At 41.9% G+C, this 18,616-nt stretch overlaps 1 protein-coding gene across 4 annotated transcripts in view; it reads left to right on the plus strand.

Annotated features, from left to right (window-relative positions):
- Window positions 1–18,616, plus strand: part of SPPL2B (signal peptide peptidase like 2B) — a 45,764-nt gene that overhangs the window by 21,095 nt on the left and 6,053 nt on the right. For all 4 annotated transcript variants that reach the window (XM_027853095.1, XM_027853096.1, XM_027853093.1 and 1 more), the window contains exons 6-13: window positions 1,084–1,226; window positions 2,112–2,208; window positions 3,288–3,404; window positions 7,989–8,070; window positions 9,941–10,015; window positions 10,113–10,175; window positions 11,374–11,473; window positions 13,287–13,364. In XM_027853095.1, coding sequence (XP_027708896.1) covers window positions 1,084–1,226; window positions 2,112–2,208; window positions 3,288–3,404; window positions 7,989–8,070; window positions 9,941–10,015; window positions 10,113–10,175; window positions 11,374–11,473; window positions 13,287–13,364 — 755 coding nt within the window. The remainder of the gene's footprint in view (window positions 1–1,083; window positions 1,227–2,111; window positions 2,209–3,287; window positions 3,405–7,988; window positions 8,071–9,940; window positions 10,016–10,112; window positions 10,176–11,373; window positions 11,474–13,286; window positions 13,365–18,616) is intronic.

The raw sequence follows: 18,616 nt of genomic DNA on the forward strand, positions 1-18,616 counted from the left end.
TTGCCTTCAATGGACAACAGTGGTGAAAACACATCCTATGCCTCTATGGTCTATGGTCTCTTGCCCAGACTTCATCTTCATGAGTAATACTTTTTTTAGATTTTTTTCCAGTGGTGCCTCTTAGTAGATGATCTCTTCTGTGATAGCTTCTGTTTTTCTGTTATATCATTCTTGGGAAGACAAGCAGCTTTTTCCTCATAAACTCCAGCTCTGTTCTCTTCAGGAAGAACTCAAAATGTACATGTAAGCTCTAATTGTACAGCTGTACTTTTCCTTTGTGTAATGTATCCCTGTCAACCTGACAAAAGTCAAGACTTTTCTTCAAGACTTATCCTTAAGACTCAGCTTGGGTACTCCCTTTCCTGATTCCCCCAAATTGCTAGTTCTTTCCTTCCATTCATTTTGCATATATTATACATTTTGTTTCTCCTGTTAAAATGTAAGCTCTTGAGGGCAAGCAGTATTTCATTTTTGTCTTTGTATTATTAATACTTAGCACAATGCTAGTTAGTTATCTATTGATTAATTTTACTCTTCTAAAGTGTCTCCCATTCTTCTTCCTTCTTGGAGGTTCATGATGTCTCCTTGATAGAACTTCCTGTTAGGAATCCGTCCATATTGGTATAACCTCTGCTTAGTGGAAGGACAGTGAATCTGTTAATAACTGGATATTGGCTCTCCTGGAGTATTCTCTTCTTTGGGTCAGGGAAAGGGGGAAACTGTAATAGATCTAACAAATTCTCATATGGAATGTGTCCCCCATGTTAATTTTCCCCTACTCTTGGCATTTCTTCTGCCTGAATTTTGAGACTCTTTAATAGTATCTGCTAGAAGTTTACCATTCCCAGGGTTTTGTTTTTTTTCCCCTCAACAGCAACCTTGTGTAGCTGGTAGTGTGAATATTACTATTTTTCCAGTTTTACAAATGAAGAAATGATCTCCCTACAGAGAAGTCATTTACCCAACGTTACACAGCTTAATGTTGTCCACAGAGGCATTTGAGACCCAGTGTCTCTGACTCTGAATTCAGGGCTTTTGTCATTAGACTCTGCATGATTGTATATGAACTCCTCTGTCTTTTAGGAGGTCCATGAAGCACAAGCGTGATGATGGGGCAGAAAAACATGATGATGAGACAGTGGATGTGACTCCCATAATGATTGGGGTGTTTGTGGTGATGTGCTGTTCCATGTTGGTCTTGCTATATTACTTCTATGATCACCTTGGTGTGTATCCAATGACTATCTTTGTTTCTTTTAACCAATTGCCTTGCTAGCCCCTAAGCTAGATCTTAAGATATCTTGTCAGCACCTTTGAGGAGTAGAACCTTTTCCCACTGCCATTTCCCCAGCAGGTGTGACCATATTAAACTTTCTTGTCCTTACGTTGAGCAGCTTGAACTAAGGCTCTACCTAGTGATTGAAAATGTAAGTCAGAGTCCTAAATGGATATTGCTTTATCAGGGTTCTTTTGTTTCTTTCCGTGTCCTGAATCAGGATAAACTATTCAAATGGGTAAAACCCTCTGATTTTTATTAGCTTGGCTATGATATGAAGCTACAAATTAATTGCATGAAAATGAATAAATAAAACACTTCCCTTTATGAGCTGTCATCTTTTGGGGTGGCTGAGTTGTCCTTTGAAATGAAACCAATCAGACAATTCCAAAGAACCCATGATGAAAAATTGTATCCACCTCCAGACAGGGAACTGATAAACTCTCTGAGTGAAGATTGAAGCATATTTTTACTTTGTTTATTTTTCTTGGGGTTTGTTTTGTGTGTGTGTGTGTGTGTGTGTGTATTTTCTTTTGCAACATGGCTGATATGGAGATGTTTTATATGATATCACATGTATAATTGGTATATTGCTTACCTTATCAAGAGGTGGGGGGGAGAATTTAGCATTCAAAATTTTTTAAAAATGTTTAAAACTTTTTATATATAATTAGGAAATATTTAACAAAAAATAAAAATATATTTTTAAAATCATATTAAAAAAAAGAAATTAAACTGATCAATAGACTAACCTGTGCTTATCATGTTGATAGTATAGGTCCTTTTCTAGATACTTGTTTTCACCATGGCTACCTGTACCTATTCTCTCTTGCAGTGTACATGATTATAACCGTATTCTGCTTGGCATCATCCACTAGCCTCTATAGCTGTCTTTCTCCTTGTGTAAAAAGACTCCCATTTGGAAAATGCAGGTAAGAAAATTTAGCTGTCCTCAAAGTAAGCCTCCTATTCCCAAAGATGAATTTGATATAATATTGCCTATAGGAATGAGTCAAAACTCCTTAACCTGTCAGTCAAGGCGCTTCCTAGTCCGTCTGCAACTTAGCTTTCCAGCTTTATCTGCCACAGTTCTTCTTCCCCTGCCAGAACCCTCCACTTCAAGTCAGTCTCCTCACTCCTTCCTGACCTTGCTCACTTATTCTTCTGTCATTCATTCAGCTGTTAGACTTCTCCAATTAAATTGTAAGCTCCATAAGAATAAGGACAATGTCTTACATACATTCCTTGTATCTCTTGCAGTGCCTGCCTACCCCAGTGCCTTTGCATATATTATAGGTACATAGTAAGCACTTGTTCATTGATGTGGGTGGGGATAGGCTCAGGCGCTGAACCTCTCAACTTGGCCCAGCTGAACAATGACCCAACTCTGCCTGTCATATACTCATAAGAGAAAAGAGAAAGAACTTGTGTTCTAATTGGGAAAATAAAGCTAACACATGAAGCAGTTTGAGAGTTATATAAGATGATATAGTCATAGAATACAAGAATTTTAGAGTTGAAAAGGGACATTAGAAGTCACCTAATGGAAGAATCTCTTACAGTGACTTGCCAGGTGGATCATCTAGCCCCTGCTTAAATCCTTTTAGTGACAAGGCACTACCTACTACCTACGCAGGTGGGGGGTGACTACCAAGGCATTTCTGATTATTAGAAAGTTATTGTGTTGAGCTGTGTTTAACTTCACACTGCTCCTCATTTTTCCTCTCTGAAGGTAAACAGAATAAATCTTATCTCCCTACCATATGAAATCTCTTTAGATATTTAAAGGAATCACATCCAAGATCATACAGCCATGTAAGTGGCAAAGCTTGGGGATAGCTGCCAACTGCAGCATGATTTGAGAGTAGGAAGTGTTGAGAAAGGTTCTTGGAGAGGATAAGTATCAACTCGAAATGTCAGCAGAATCCCACGATAGTTGGGGTGTAACCCACCCTCATCCCCTATGATTCATTTTGGTTATTTTTTTTCTGGTATGATTTCCTTTCTCTAGGATTCCAGACAACAATTTACCATATTTTCACAAGCGCCCACGGGTTCGGATGTTGCTCCTAGCGATGTTTTGCACTGCAGTCAGTATAATTTGGGGAATCTTCCGAAATGAAGATCAGTAAGTCCAGACTTTACTTCTCTCTCTCTCTTTCTCTCTCTCTCTCTCTCTCTCTCTCTCTCTCTCTCTCACACACACACACACACACACACACACACACACACACACAAAATGTGGGATTTTGGGAGGGTAGTTGTCCTGAGGACCCTATTGCCCTCTACCTCCCATACAGGCTTCAGATCTCATCTGTGCCTTGTCCTTAAGTGCTCCCAGACTCAGTGCCTCATCTGAACCTCCCTAGAGGCAATGAGCTGATGAGGCTTGGAGCCACTTGGGTTTCACTGTTATTAAAAACCCTGCCTTTTCAATTTCATGAAAATGATTTCAGTGATGTTGGCATCAAAGCTCCAATCTAAGCACATCTGATAGGAATGTCTGGGCAGTGGCTTCTTTGCTTTTAGCTGCATCTAGTTTCAGTCCGGTTGGAAACAAGTTGGTCGGGTTTATCTGGTTGCTGCATGAATTGAGATTAGAATCTGGGGAGAAAGTCCCGCAAACAGTCCATTTCTGCTGCTGCTGGAGTGTCTTCGTCCTCTTGGTCTCTGATTCCAGCTTATAACTCTGCCCCTTGGCCTGTGAAGGGAGGGAGAGGAATCCCTCTGCCAGTGGTTTGCCAGGCTCATTGATCTTTTCCCCTGAGTGTGTTGATTCTACAGGAGAAAGACTAGTAGTTTCTTATGGAAAATTTTGAGTTCTTCAGATAGGAGCAGCGTGTGTTCAGCATTGAGCTGGAAGCCTCAGGATGAACAGGAATGGGAGAACAGAGCTAGCCTGTTTCTAGGGCTACTATGTTGTCTGCCCTGCTATCAGTGACACCATCTGCTATTCTCTTAGGGACCTTTCTCTCAGGTTGTTAAAGATTCTTGGCATTTGTGTAGTTTGAAACTTTAGCAGAAGTAACTGGCATAAGGAAAATCTGAAAATATTTTGAGAATGCCTTTTACATAGAAAATACTAGTCTCATTACCTCTCAGCCAGAATAGTGTATTCCCTAATAACAAATAAGATGGACTGTTGTTCCCTCACCTGATGGCTCTGTTCTTGTGAGACTCTGGACAGGCCCCTTCATTTCTTCAGTTTCCTCCTCTGTAAAATGAAGGCCTTGGACTAGAGGACTCTTTAGTTCTAAATTCTACCACCCCCATTGTCTTTCTGCTGTACTCACCCTCTGCTTCTTGTCCACAGATATGGTCTTAGCCTTTCTCCTGGGCTCTGTGTTCCAAACTTTGAATTGTTTAGTTTCTCCCTTCAATACTGTTCTAATACCTAGTTCCCTAGGACCACAGGGTTAGAGCTGGAAGAGAACTTTCAGATCATAGAATCCAATTTCTTTATCTTACAAAGGAAGAAAATGAGGTTCAGAGAGGGAAAGGGACTTGTCCAAGGTCTTATATGTAGTAAGTATTAGCCTCTAGCGGCCGAAGTAGGGATCTCAGGCCGTTGAGGTCAAATTCACTGTTCTTCTGACTACATCCTCCTTCTCTTGTGATTCCATTGTGGACTGGGTTTATAAATTCATTCATTCAGTGAACGTCTATTAAGAGAGTCTGCTCTTTGTAAAGTACTGTGATGAGCACTGAGATGCAAAGGTGTAAGACATGAACTTTTCTCCAAAGAAACTTTTCTGCAAAATGAGGACATAGGATGTATACAAAAAACTATAATACAAGGGAGAGTGAGATATACAAAGGCACAATACTATGAGAAATAACAGGGGAAATCACCTTTAACTGGAAGTGTGAGGAGTTTCGGGGAGACAGGACAAGTTAGAACCCATAGGGACCATCAGATCGTGAGCCTGATCGTGTATTGACCGTGTTAGCTGGGTCTGCAGTAGATACCCATAGACACAAATGGTGGGAGCATACAAACACATACAGGCACTCGGGAGGAACTGGCTCCTTTTGTTCTCTGGGGCAGATAGTCAGCCCGACTGAACTGTGAGCTTTCTGAGGGAGTGGCACTCTTGTCTTCTTCCTAGTTGCTGCCTTCTAATGCTGAGCACACAGAAGCCACTCAAGTGTTTGTCCTGTTGCCCAGTACATTGATATAAACCCAGAATTCCTGGAGTCGTAGAACTTTTAGAGTTCAACCCTTTTATTGTGCAGAGGGGGAAAGTGTGATACCCAGGGATGAGCTTGAAGAATCACGGAGTTGTGGGGTTGGGAGGAAACTCAGAAGTTTTCTAGTCCAGTTTCTATGCTGGAGCATGAATCCCGTCTATAGTCACCCTACAAGCGGCCATCTAGTCTTCTCTCCAGTGACCAGTACCTCACTGTTACCCAGAGCGAGGCACCATTTTTGGACAACTCTGTTTGCTGAGAAGTTTTTCCTTATGTTAAGCTGAAATCTGCTTCCACTCACTGGTTCTGCTTTTCCTCACTGAACCTAAGCAGAACAAGTCTAATCTGTCTGATACGATTACAGCTCTTCAAATATTTGAAGATACACCATGCTGCTTTTGAGTCTTCTTCTCCAGGCTAAACATCCCCAATTCCTTTGACTGAGCTGCTTGGGGGCAAGCAAGTGTTAGGAGTCTGTCAGAAGCAATTAGAGCAGCAGCAGCAGCAGCAGTGGGGAGGGAGGGCTGGGGGAGAGGTGGCTCCTGAACTGCCAGAAGGTGTGTGACATCTAGCCTTTCCCTTCCTGTGTGACGTCTGCTGCCAGTGAGCTCTTGGAATGTTTGGGCAGGCGGTACCTGGGTGGGATGTGGCAATGTGTGCAGGAATTCTTGTGGTTTTAATGACAGACAGGTCTCTCAAGGAACTTTGTTTTTCTTTTCTTTTTTTTTTAATTAATTTATTTTGAATTATCGGCAATGACTTCCATAAGCCTTTGAGTTTTAAATTTTTCTCCCCCTCCCTCCCCAAGACGGCTCGTAGTCTGATTGGCTATACATATGCATTCCTGTTAGACATGTTTTCACATTAGTCATGTTGTAAGGAAGAATTAGAACCAATGGGAGGAACCACAGGAAAGAAGAAACAAAACAAAACAGAAGGGAAAAAAAGTGAAAATAGTATGCTTCATTCTGCATTCAAACACCATAGTTCTTTCTTTGGATGTGGATAGTGTTTTCCATTGTGAGTTTTTGGCAGTTGTCTCAGATCCTTGCATTGCTGAGAAGGGCTAAGTCTATCAGTGTTAGTCATCGCATGATGTGGTTGTTACTGTGTACAACGTTCTCCTGGTTCTGCTCACTTCACTCAGCATCTTGCAGATCTTTCCAAGTTTTTCTGAAGTCAGCCTGCTCATCATTTCTTACAGCACAATAGTATTCCACTACATTCATATACCGCAACTTGTTTAGCCATTCCCAAATTGATGGGCATCCTCTCAATTTCCAATTTTTTGCCACTACAAAAAGAGCTGCTATAAATATTTTTGTACATGTGGGTCTCAAGGGACTTTTTAATTGAAAGGTTGGAAACTTTATTAGAATGGACGTCTTTACTGGAGAATATTTACTTGTGAACTCTTGACGAAGGCAGTGACAGAATGCCATATGTTGAGCTGTAGTAAAAATAATATGTTACTTCTAGTAGAAAGAGCAGTGGCTTTAGACACAGAAAGCTTGGGGTCACTTAGACAACTCCCAGCGTTAGTTTCATCACCTTCAAAATGATACTTAGATACTGCATTCATTCAGACATGCCTTCCAAAGGGATTTTAAAAATCAAAACCAATAATGCCTAGAAAATGTTTTGTGGGGGCAGCTAGGTGGCACAGTGGATAGAGCACTGGCTCTGGAGTCAGGAGGACCTGAGTGGACCTGAGTTCAAATCCAGCCTCAGATACTTGACTCTTACTAGCTGTGTGACTCTGAACAAGTCACTTAACCCCCATTGTCTAGCCAAAAAAAAAATAAAAAGAAAATATTGTGTAACCACAAAGGGCTACATAAATGTGAGTTGTCATCATTCTGTGATAGGTTTTTAGAAGTGCTTCGTAATTCCAAAGAGCTGTGACTTTGTTTCTGTGGGTCTCTGTACTGAAGCAGACTAGAATTCTTCCGTATCTTAGTGTATGGTTTTCTTAGGTTATTGTGGCCACAAAAAATATTCATTGCTTAGTGGAAGTAAGCCTTCTCCAAACTTGACCAGGCTAGTCCATGCACTGTAGCTGTATAGACTGGTCAGGCCTGTTCCCATACCCTTCCTAGTTTGGTAGGAATCTACCAGAGCTTGAGTTTTGTTGGCATGACCTGCAAGAGCCCAGGGCCCTCTCCATGTTGTGATGAGGTATCAGAGGAAGACTTTAGCAGAAGATATAATATATTTTAAATAAATAATGTCTCTGATAAATGAAAAGTCAACTTAGTTAACTCAGTGGCAACACATATTACTTTATACTTTGTACAGCATCCTCATACCTGTGTAAAATAAGTGTTATCCACGTTTTGCAGATTAGGAAACAGAGGCATCAAGAATTTAGATGAATCGCATAAGTAGTTAGTGGCTGAGAACTTGGACCTTTCTGACTCCTAGGCCAGTGTTGTTTGCACTCCACTTTGGGGCTGATGTGACATGCCCATCTCAGAGCCTCTTGTTTCAGGGTAGTGATATTAGTGCTTTTATTTTCTAGGTGGGCCTGGGTCCTTCAAGATGCTCTGGGAATTGCCTTCTGCCTTTACATGTTAAAAACCATTCGCCTGCCAACTTTCAAGGTATGGGAACCTGCAGAGGGTCAGTGGGGCGGGTTAGAATTCAGCTTCCATGCAAAGGTTGTGATTGGTAGATTGGAGATAATCCTTGGAAGTGGGTGTGTTTTTAGGGCAGTTTTCATCCATCTTGTGTTGACACCTAGTCCTTTTAGCTTAACATTTCCCCCTTTTTTCCTTCTTCATGAGACTAGGCATGTGAGAGTAGAATGTCTCTGAAGAATAGTTGCAGTTCTCTATATCCTCTGTCCACCAGCAGGATATGGTCATTGTTGCTGTAACTATCATCTCTCAGTTATTCAGGGGCTAATTATCTACTTTGTGGGTCAGTTAGGACTTTGGCTTATTTCTTCATCCTCCTTTTGGCCACCCACCCCATAATTGATTAGTGTGAGCATTGGAAAAATGAAAACTCCAGCCAGTGTTACTTCTTACAAACAGATTTTGGAAGGTTTGGCTGGGGGAAAAGATGAAATATTGCTTAACATCATGCTTGGGCGTAGTCTGTGGTTTTCAGTTACCTAGGCTGGCTCCATCTGATTTTGCCTAGCAACAGCCAAGAGTTAACTCTCATTTTGAGGGCAGAAGTACTAGAGAAGCAAGTGGCCCTGATGGAGAAAGTTTTTAAGTATCCACAGGGATGGGCTTAAATGGTGCAAGGCATGTGTAGTGGAAAGTGAACTGACCTGGGAGTCAAAAAAGACCAAAGTTCAGAGCCTTTTTTCTACCCTTTACTAGCACTGTGACAAGGGATAGCTCACATCATGTGCTGAAATACAGTTTCCTCAGTCTGTCTGATGGAGATAATCCTGCCTTGCCTCTCTCTCATAGAGCTGTTGTGAGGATTCAGTGGGCTTATAGAAGTAAAGGAACATCGTTAATTGTAAAGAACTATATGAAATGTAAATTGATATTGGAAATGTTAAAATCAGTGTTACTTTGTTTCTGGAGAAAAAAAGCAAAAAAAAAATCCATTCAAAAAGAACTAGAGAAAAAAAAGTCAACTGTCTAAAAAGCAAAGTCAGTCCTCCTATAAAAACCTGCAGCTGAATTTTCAAAGAAAATGTATCTCAGTTATTTGGCCCATTTCGATTTTTTTTTTTCTTTATTTAGAACTTGTAAAGTTTTTATTTTTTTTCTCCCCAAGCTAAGCCTCAAACTTAAGATGTTTGAAAGCAGACATACGCCCTGAAGGGCAGTTTCTCTGGTCTGTCTTTATTCATTAAAGCTTTTGGGGGGGGGGTTATCTTTGAGTTGTGAGCTGGGGTGGAAACTTTTGGTCTGAAAAGTAAAAAGTGAGACAGCGAGGTGGCACAGTGGAGAGAGCACCAGCCCTGGATTCAGGAGGACCTGAGATCAAATCTGGCCTCAGACACATAACACTAGCTGTGTGACCCTGGGCAAGTCACTTAACTCCATTGCCCAACCAAAAAAAAAAAAAAAGAATTGAAAGTGAGTTTGTGAATTACTGTACTTGGGGTTTTTCTGTTTGTTCATTTCCTTTTTTCATTTGAAAACAAAACAAAAAAAAAACAGCCAGCATCTAGGCCTGAGTCTAGAGTGTAGCATCAGGAGCTGACCCCCTTCCTTCCTGGCATGGCATTTGCTTGAGTCCTGGCTGGCCTTGGTGGCCGGAGAGGAAAAGAGAAGGCACTGAGGAGTAACAAAGAAAGGGTGAGAGGCTGGAACCGGTTTGAGATCAGCTTCTGGCTTAGTGTTAGTGCTTTACACTAACTTAGCTTAGTGTCTAGCTTAGACAAAGTCATTCGATTGTGAAAATTCATACAGTATCAGTTGGATAGATCTTCATAGCTAGGCAAAAACTTGAAGAGCTTTTTTTCCCCATCTCAATGACTGATTTTTTTTTCTTTCCTAGGCTTGTACTTTGCTTCTGTTAGTGCTTTTCATCTATGATGTATTTTTCGTATTCATCACACCCTTTCTGACAAAGGTAAGAATTGTTCTAGCTGTTCTGTCACCTGAACAGAGCAAGACTTAATGCCAGAGTTCCAGAATAGTTACGTTTCCCGTATCCTTTTTTTCTTCAGAGTGGGAACAGCATAATGGTGGAAGTGGCTGCTGGCCCTTCGGATTCTACCACTCACGAAAAGGTATTTCATAGTAGCTTCAGGATATGAGGTGAATTTATTACTGTTAACATCTGAATGCTTTCATCTCCAGAAAGGGTAAAACTACAAAGAGCTACTTGAATAGGAGCTCACAAATTGTGCCAACATTTATGGTGACTTCAAAGCCTCCTAACTCCCATGCCAAGTCTGTGAAGAAGGTATGTATGTGGGCAACGTGTGGGAAAGTAAGAGGAGGCTGGGCACGAACATATGTGTTTGACCTCCTGAAGAGGACTGAGGTGGGTCTGCTGTGGGTGATAAACCCCCAAGACTATGCCCAAAGGGAAGAGAAAAGGAGCACACAACATGTGTGCTAAGCACAGAGATAGGGAAGCCTAGAGAAATGGTTCTGGGCAGGGGCATGGAGACATTGTGTCTGAGGACTTTTTTCTTCCTCCCCTCCTCCAATTTTCTGGTTTTTTTATTTGCTTTTGTTTTTTTGGCTTTTGCATTTCTATGTAGATTAAACATGATTTTGTGAGCAAACTCAAGTTGTATATAACATTTGAGGAAGAATTGTAATACAATGGAAAGAGCCCTGGACTTAGAAGGTCTGAGTTCAAATCCAGGCTCTACCACTCTGAGTCAGAGTTTCCTCATCTGTAAAATGAAGGGGTTGGACTAGAAGACCCCTAGTGTCTCTTCCATTGCTAACATCCTGTGATCTGTGTTTCTGAATTAAGATAACTTTGGGTGGTAACCAAAAAAACAAACAAGTGTATTCTTATGTGTTCCATTCCCCACCCCCCACCCCCAAACCATGGTTTCAGAATTTCCAGAAATTTTCCCACCTTCTGTTAAGTCTGGCAACACTCCCTTAAGGATGACTGGTTTGATAATACTCCCCACAAATGGGCCTCCACAGACTTGACTGAAATCATCACTGTTGTTTTTGTGACTAATGGCAGAAAGTTTTTGTACTTACATATGGAGCCCTTTGTTCTGATTGCACACCTGCCTTATGGACATTCCCTCTGTCATTACAGGAAACTATTTTCTATGAGGTTGAGAAACTGCCAAACCTACAATTTGTTAGGGAAAGACACTGTAGCTTCCAATTTCCCCATAACTTGTTTGATGTTTGTAGAATTGTCATGAGAAAAAGGTATGTGTTTTCATGACTTTGATTGTAAATGTACAGATTTTACTAAAAACATGTTATTTCTTCCCCTCTTTTTAGCTCCCCATGGTGCTGAAGGTCCCAAGATTAAACTCTTCACCATTAGCACTCTGTGACAGGCCATTTTCTCTCTTAGGCTTTGGAGATATCTTAGTGCCAGGTATTTCAGTTACTAAGCTTGCAGGTTAATGAGCCAAAATAAAATGTGGTATAGTGGATTTTGGAATCAGAGGACCTGAGTTTAAATTTAACCCAGCTCTGCTTCTTATTACTTACGTGACCTTGGGCACGTGATTTCTGTAGACCTCCAGCTTCCCCATCTGTAAGATGAGGGTTTGACTAAATGTTCTCTGAGGTCCTTTCCACCTCTAAAAAAGTGTTGCGTGGAGCCCCTGATGCTATGCTAGGCACTGTAAGGGAAGGTGAAGTTTAAGACATAGTCCCCGTCCTCAAGGAGTTCAGAATCCAGTTGGGCAAACAAAACACACCCTTGAAACAGTCAGCAAAATGTTACCTAAGTGCTAAATTATGTGCTGTATGCCATAGCTGTTATAGGAGTTCAAGAGAGAGAAGATTGATGATGCAATTGCATCTCAAGAGCCCCACAGACAAGGCTTTCTGTGATCTGACTTCATCCTGCCTTTCCAGCCTTATCTTCCTCTATTCTACTGGAATCTTCTGTGCCAGATAAAATAGTTTCTTCCTATTTGCTCAAACGCATCTGTTTTCTTTTCCTTTTCTCATGCTGTTATTCCACTTTCTTTCTGCTTCTCCAAATCTTCCTTACCCCTCAGATATCTTGGCTCAAGTCTCATCTCCTCTGCAAAGCTTTCATGGTTACCCCTGCCTAAAGTGTTCTGTCCCTCCCTTGAACTGCTATGACACTTCATTGATTGTGCTACTTTGGGCAAATAAAGCACATGCTACTTTGGGACTTCGCCTGTCATCTGATTACTTTTGATGCCTTCCCAACTCCCCAAGATAGGGACAGTGTCTTGATCCCATTCATGTCCCTACAGTGGATAGCACAGTGCTTTGCATGTTAACAGATACTCAGGATCTGATTTTTGTGCTTGCTTTCTTCATGCATGCACGCATGGCATGAAGTGTAGGGGTTGACACTCCCAAGGGGTCAGAGCTCTTGGTGTGGGTGTTTAGAGAACTTTTGAAAAATCTTTTTGCCACAGTGGCTATTCTGCCTGCCTGACTTATTGTGAAACTCCACTTACCCCATTGGGATAATTTCAATCATGATTTTGTGAATTATTATAATTTAATGAGTACTTCCATAAATCCTCCATGAATGGTCTTTGCACCATGCTGGAGCCCTTCCAGTCCTTTTGATACAGTTACTTTACTATGAAGATGGATGGTTGGGTTGTAATATACACCAGTGGAGGGAGCACTTACACCCACACCCACACCCACACCAGTGAGATCTTAGCTCTGTTGAAATAGAATCTGGAACCATTGATGTGGCAACTTGGTTCCTTTTCTCTTTGGGTCTTTTAAAATTCCATTGTGGGTTTAATGTATTTAAAGTTGATCATCTCATAGGCTGTTAGAGTTGGAAGAGATGTGAAGTTGTCAAAAATGTACTAAGTAGGAGTCCAGAGTTGTGGGGCCTCGTCCTCCAAGGCTCCTTTCCCACTATTAGAACCACTCTAGAAGGGAATGACTTCCTTTGAGAGGTAGTAGTCTACCCTCACTGAAGGATTTCTGTTATGGGTTGGATTAGATGTCCTCTGAGTTCCTTTCCATCTTGGAGAGTCTGTACTTCTCTGGGTCTCAATTTCTGCATTTGTACAATTAGAAAGTGGGGTGAATTTGATGACCATTAAAGGTGCTTTCCATCCCGAGTATCATCTGATTCTAAACCCTTTGGAAATGTGTTAGGATAGGGAGTAAGTACAATAATTTGCTAAATTTTCAGCAAGAGAATGTAAAAATAATTTGCTTTCTTCCTTTTCCAGGGTTATTGGTAGCATATTGCCACCGATTTGACATCCAGGTGCAGTCCTCTAGAGTCTACTTTGTGGCCTGTACCATAGGTAGGTACAAAAGAAGTATTTTATAATGTCTTGTAGCACGCCTACAGACAACTCGACTGTAGCTCTGTGACCAGTTTGTTTGAGGTTGGGAGCAAAGTGCAACTCAGTTATTTAATTTATTTCGACTTTAAAGACCCTATGGTGTCTCCAGCATTTTGACTTGAGGTGTCTTTTTTTCTCTTCTTCATTTTATGTTGGTTGTTTGGTGGTTATGGTATTACCTACCAAGAACATTCCATGAAAACAAACTTTTAACCTGAAAGTGGCTGCCTTGTTTTCTACACAGGGTCAGAAAATCATGTGTGTTGCATTATCATTTCTTTCTCATTCTTGTTTGGGTGCCTCAAATAAAAAAAGTAAAACTGAGTTTAATCCTGGCTCTGCCCCTTACTACCTCATCTGGCCTTGCACAAGTCATTGCTGACCCTCCTTAGAATGAGGGGCTTGTACTCGATCTCCAGAGTCCCTTGCCAGTTCTGACAGGCTGTTCCATGTTCAGAGAGAGGGGACTGCAGAGGAATAGACTGATGTGAGCTTGTCTTTGACAGATGGTCACTATTTGAATAAGATAGGAAGAGAAGAGAAGGAAGGGTGGTTGTTCAGTCATATTTCAGTTGTGTCCGACTCCGACCCCATTTGGGGTTTTCATGGCAAAGATACTGGAGTGGTTTGCCATTTCCTTCCCCAGCTCATTTTACAGATGAGGAAGCTGAGGCAAGCAGGGTCACATGGCTGTTAAGTGTCTGAGGCCAGATTTGAAATCAGGAAGATGAGGTTTTCTGCTTCCAGGCCCAGCACTCTGTGCACTGTGGCACCATCTAGCTGCCTCTTTGGAAGTTGGGTGGATGTTAGCGAAAAGCACAGACTGGAATTCAAAGATCGTGCCCTGGAGGGCAGCGAGGACATTGATTTGACTAGACTGCAGAGTACCTTTTGGGAAGGGATTAAGGTTTCAGGTCTTGAAAGTTAGAGAAATTATAGGAAATGGGAGTAGAGATTTTTGAGCAGGTCAGATGATAGGCTGAAAGCTTTTTCGGGAAGATGAGGCTGATGGTACTGTGCTGGACAGATTGAAGGAAGGAGGAGTTGGTGGTAGAGAGTCTAGTTGGAAAGCTTTTGCAGGCATGAAACGGGAGACCTATGATAGGGTACTGGCAGTGAGAATGGAGAAGAAATAGGAGATGCTTCAGGGAGAAAGTTCACAAGTTGTTATGACCAGCTGACCAGATGGGGAGGGGAGGAACAAGCAGTGTTGAGTGACTGCAGTGGGTGTCTCCCATCACAGGCCACACCCTAGGCTTGGAACTCAGCCGTTAAAGGAAGTGGCACATCAGAGCCAATGGAAGATAACTGTAGGCTTCAGTCTGAGTGATAGTATTTAGCATATGCAAAACCACCCATGATATTACCATCATTGTCTAAGTCCAGTTAGCTCCTTGTGACAAGCATCCAAGTGTGGGTTATTCCAAATCCTGGTCTAATTGAGTTGGTAATATGTCCTTGCTGTTAATTGAAAATTGGCTTTGCTAGGAGAAAAGAGGAAAACCAGAGAAAGTATGATATTTTGTTTTGATTTGTTTTGGCGAGGCAGTCAGGGGTTAAGTGACTTGCCCAGGGTCACACAGCTAGTAAGTGTCGAGTATCTGAGACTGAGGCTGGATTTGAACTCAGGTGCTCCTGACTCCAGGGTCAGTGCTCCATCCACTGTGCTGTCTAGCTGCCACCAGAGAGTGTTGTTGAGACTTGCAGACTTTCTGGTCATCCTTCCGTTCATGTTATCTTACCTGCCAACTCCCTGGTTGTCCTCAGCCAAGCCTCTGCCACTTTGTGCTTTGGGATAGGCCTGATCATTGCCACCTACCCTCAGGTCACTGAGAGGCAGGGTTCCCCAGAGAGAGGTCTTGAAGGTAGAAAGAAATGACCTTATTTAAGAGCTAGTCTAGCCTGAGATGGTGTGCTTAATACAAGACAGCTCTTAGTGGGAGCCAGATGAGGATTTAGAGCAGTAATTGACTTTCAGAGGAAGGGGAAAACACTTGCTTTACCTGTGTTGGCATCAAGGTGTGTGTAACTATGCCCATCCCTTTAGGAAATGCAAAAATGTATTCCCCAAAGTCTTTCTACTTCCATTGAGCCTCTGTTGTGCTGGATGCTTAGGAAAGGATACCAAGCCTTGAATAAGACATGATTCATTCCCTCAGGGATTCCCTGCGCTTGGTAGGGAAATAAGACAGGATTCAGCTCTGAGACATAGTGTTTCATGATTAGCAAAATGGTATGAAGGGCAGGGGGGTGGCCCTGCAGATCAGGTAGGGCTCCCTGGAGGAAGTAATATATATCTTTTCATGTTGCTCCAGAGACCGAGTGGAGGCTCAGCACCAAGCTGCCTGGGTCCCAATCTTCTTTCTGTGAGATAGAATGAATAAGTGGCCACCTGTCCATCACATTTTGGGGGGGGGGGAACGCTGTGTGATCCTTGATACAGTTCTGCCTTGCATTGTCAGTATTTTTTAAACAACAAATGGAAACATTAAAGGGAAGAAGTAGAACAGAGTTTGAGCATACTTTGCTGGTGTTTAAGGTGTAGTAGATAGATTTCACTAATTTCACCGTGGGTGGATGTTGATTTTTACCAGGCAGGTTAGAAGAGTGTTGTAGTAATGATAGCAGATGCAACAGCTCACATTTTATTTACAAAACAGCAGCTCTGTGAATGAGGCATAGTGTAAGTCACATTAGCCCACCTGTACAGTTGAGGAAACTGAGGCCCAGATCGGCGAAATGGTGACTGAGTTTCACCCTCAAGGGTGATGCATGATGTGCTCTGCCTACAATGCGTAGATTACCGAAGTGTGTGTGCAAAGCACAGCATTTGGTACTAGGAAAGTTCAACAGTAGCACCTTTATGGAGCCATAGAAACAACCAACCAATGAAAATAACACCTGGTCATCATTAAGAGGTAAAAGCAAAAGTTTGAGGCCACATTGGAAAGGAAAGGCTGGGGCCTGCTCAGGGCGAGTACTGTTTCAACAGCGGGTATAAGAGGGCATTCCAGGCATGGCCTACAGAAGTTTCTAATGTAAAATGTAATTGTTCCGTCATGAGAGAAAAACAGTGAATCAGTTGGTCATTGGTTATTTATAGAATGATGGTCCTACCGTGGTTCTAAATATGCTGTAGGATAATATTAAAGATATTTGAGATGTAACTGCCTGCAAGGAGGTGGTTGGGAATACAAAACACAAGTAAGGTAACACACTTAGTACACACAGTACTTTGTTTGAGTCTCCTGGGAATGAAATTCCTTTATAATAAAGCCTGCATTTTTAAAAATAATCACAGAAGTCTTCGATCAAACTTTTTTTAAATAGAGACTTTTTCATTTTTGAGTATCACATATAAGGATAGAGGCTAACTATCCAAAGGGAGGGTGACTAGGATGATTGGGGTCTGAAGGCTTTGCCAAACTAAAATTAGTCAAAGGAACCAGGTATGTTTAGCCTGAATAAGAAAAGGTGGAGGTGCACTATTTGCAAGTAATTCAAGGCTTTTTTGTGGGAGATACGGGGTTAGATTTGTTCTTCTTATACATAATGGGCAGGAAACAGTAGATTTTTAGCTCAATAGGAGGAAGAATTATCTAATACCAAAAGCTCTATGAAAGCGTATTTGCCTGAGAAGGCAATGCGTTTTTGTATTCAGATGTGGGTTGGACCAATGTCCTTCCAGCCCCCAAGATTCTGTGATTTTATAAATGTAGAGCAGCACCGGTTCCAGTTTAGTTGGTGAGCATTGGGCCAAATTGTGACCTACATAGATTTACATCCAGGGCTAAGTTCTTCCTCTTCTTCTTACCAACCCCTTCTTCCACTTCCTGGGTCCAACAACCTCCTGCTGTTTCCCCTTTTCCTCTTATCCTAACAGAAAAGGATCTGATGCCATGTATTCGTACTGGTTGGTTGAGTCACACTTTGTTTGAATGAACTTCTTCACTCAGTGAATTACTTTAAATGTGTTTTAAACCTAGTTGTGGGAAAAAGCCATTGTGCTCTATTAAGAGAATTTCAGGCATCAGTAAACAGATGGGGACCTCCTAGTGTCTGTAGTGAGAGAGAGAGTACTAGATGCAGAGTCAAAAAGTCCTGGATTTGCTCTTGGCCCTTCTGCCTTATATGATCTTGGGTAAGACACTTCCTTTGTGTGGTACACAGGTTGTCTTCTCCCCAAAACAATGATAATAATGATCATTCAGGGTTATGTAGTATTAAGGTTTACAGAGAACTCTTTTCATAGCCCCATGGGGTAGCCAGTGCCAGGTTACGTATCACACTTATACATAAGGAAACTGAGGCTCAGAGTGGAGTAATGATTTGCTTATCATCATCACACTGTCAGTTAGTCAGTAAGGAGTCATTATGTGCCAGGTACTGTACTAGGTGCCAAAAATACAAAGACTAAAATGAAACTGTGCCAGCCCTCTTGGAGCTTCCATTCTGCCAAGTGAAATAGAGCTAGTAGGTTTCAGAGCCAGGATTGAAGATGGGCCAGATAATCCCAGCTGCCCTTTTATTGCTAAATTCTGTGATACGTTTAGGCTTCAGAAGTGATAGTCATTGGTCTCTTCCCCACTAGGCTTCCCTACCCTCCTCCTTGGAGGTAGGGCAAGAACTGGCCTAGCATTGGCTGTTTGAGGCCTGTTTGCAAGAGCTCTTTGGAGGCAGAAGAATGTGTCCTATCATCATTGACTTCTGGAATTTGGTTTGTCCCCTCCCTGCCTGAACACAAATCAAGCTTTCTCTGCCTCTCATCATTAACTCCTCATCTCCCTCTGACCCAAGACTACAAGGTGCATAATTTGTTATTCTGGCACATTTGACCTTAATTAACATTTAATGATAGTCATTTCGATAACCCTTCCCTTAAGTCCGGGCTTGAAGCATCCCCAATACCTACTATATTGTTTTTACCTCGTTAGGAAGTTTGTCATGTCACATCTCAGTGTCCTTATCTCCAATTTGCTCTGCTCTCTAGCCTCCATACGTGTATATGTGACCCATGCTGCCCCTGTCAAAGGCAGGGTAACAGGGAATCTCCTGGAGGGGAAAGGGTAGCCTGAGTGGGGGAACCAATCATAGGACAAACACAATCCCCACGCACCATCCACCTCCTAGAACCCACCTCTCTTGTTGTCTTGTGTTATTCTCCTAGATGTATGAACTTGATAACTCTTTGTCCCTGAAATAATACTTAT

This window comes from Vombatus ursinus, unplaced genomic scaffold (genome assembly GCF_900497805.2).
Source record: "Vombatus ursinus unplaced genomic scaffold, bare-nosed wombat genome assembly UNPS02009918.1, whole genome shotgun sequence".
Classification (NCBI taxonomy): domain Eukaryota; kingdom Metazoa; phylum Chordata; class Mammalia; order Diprotodontia; family Vombatidae; genus Vombatus; species Vombatus ursinus.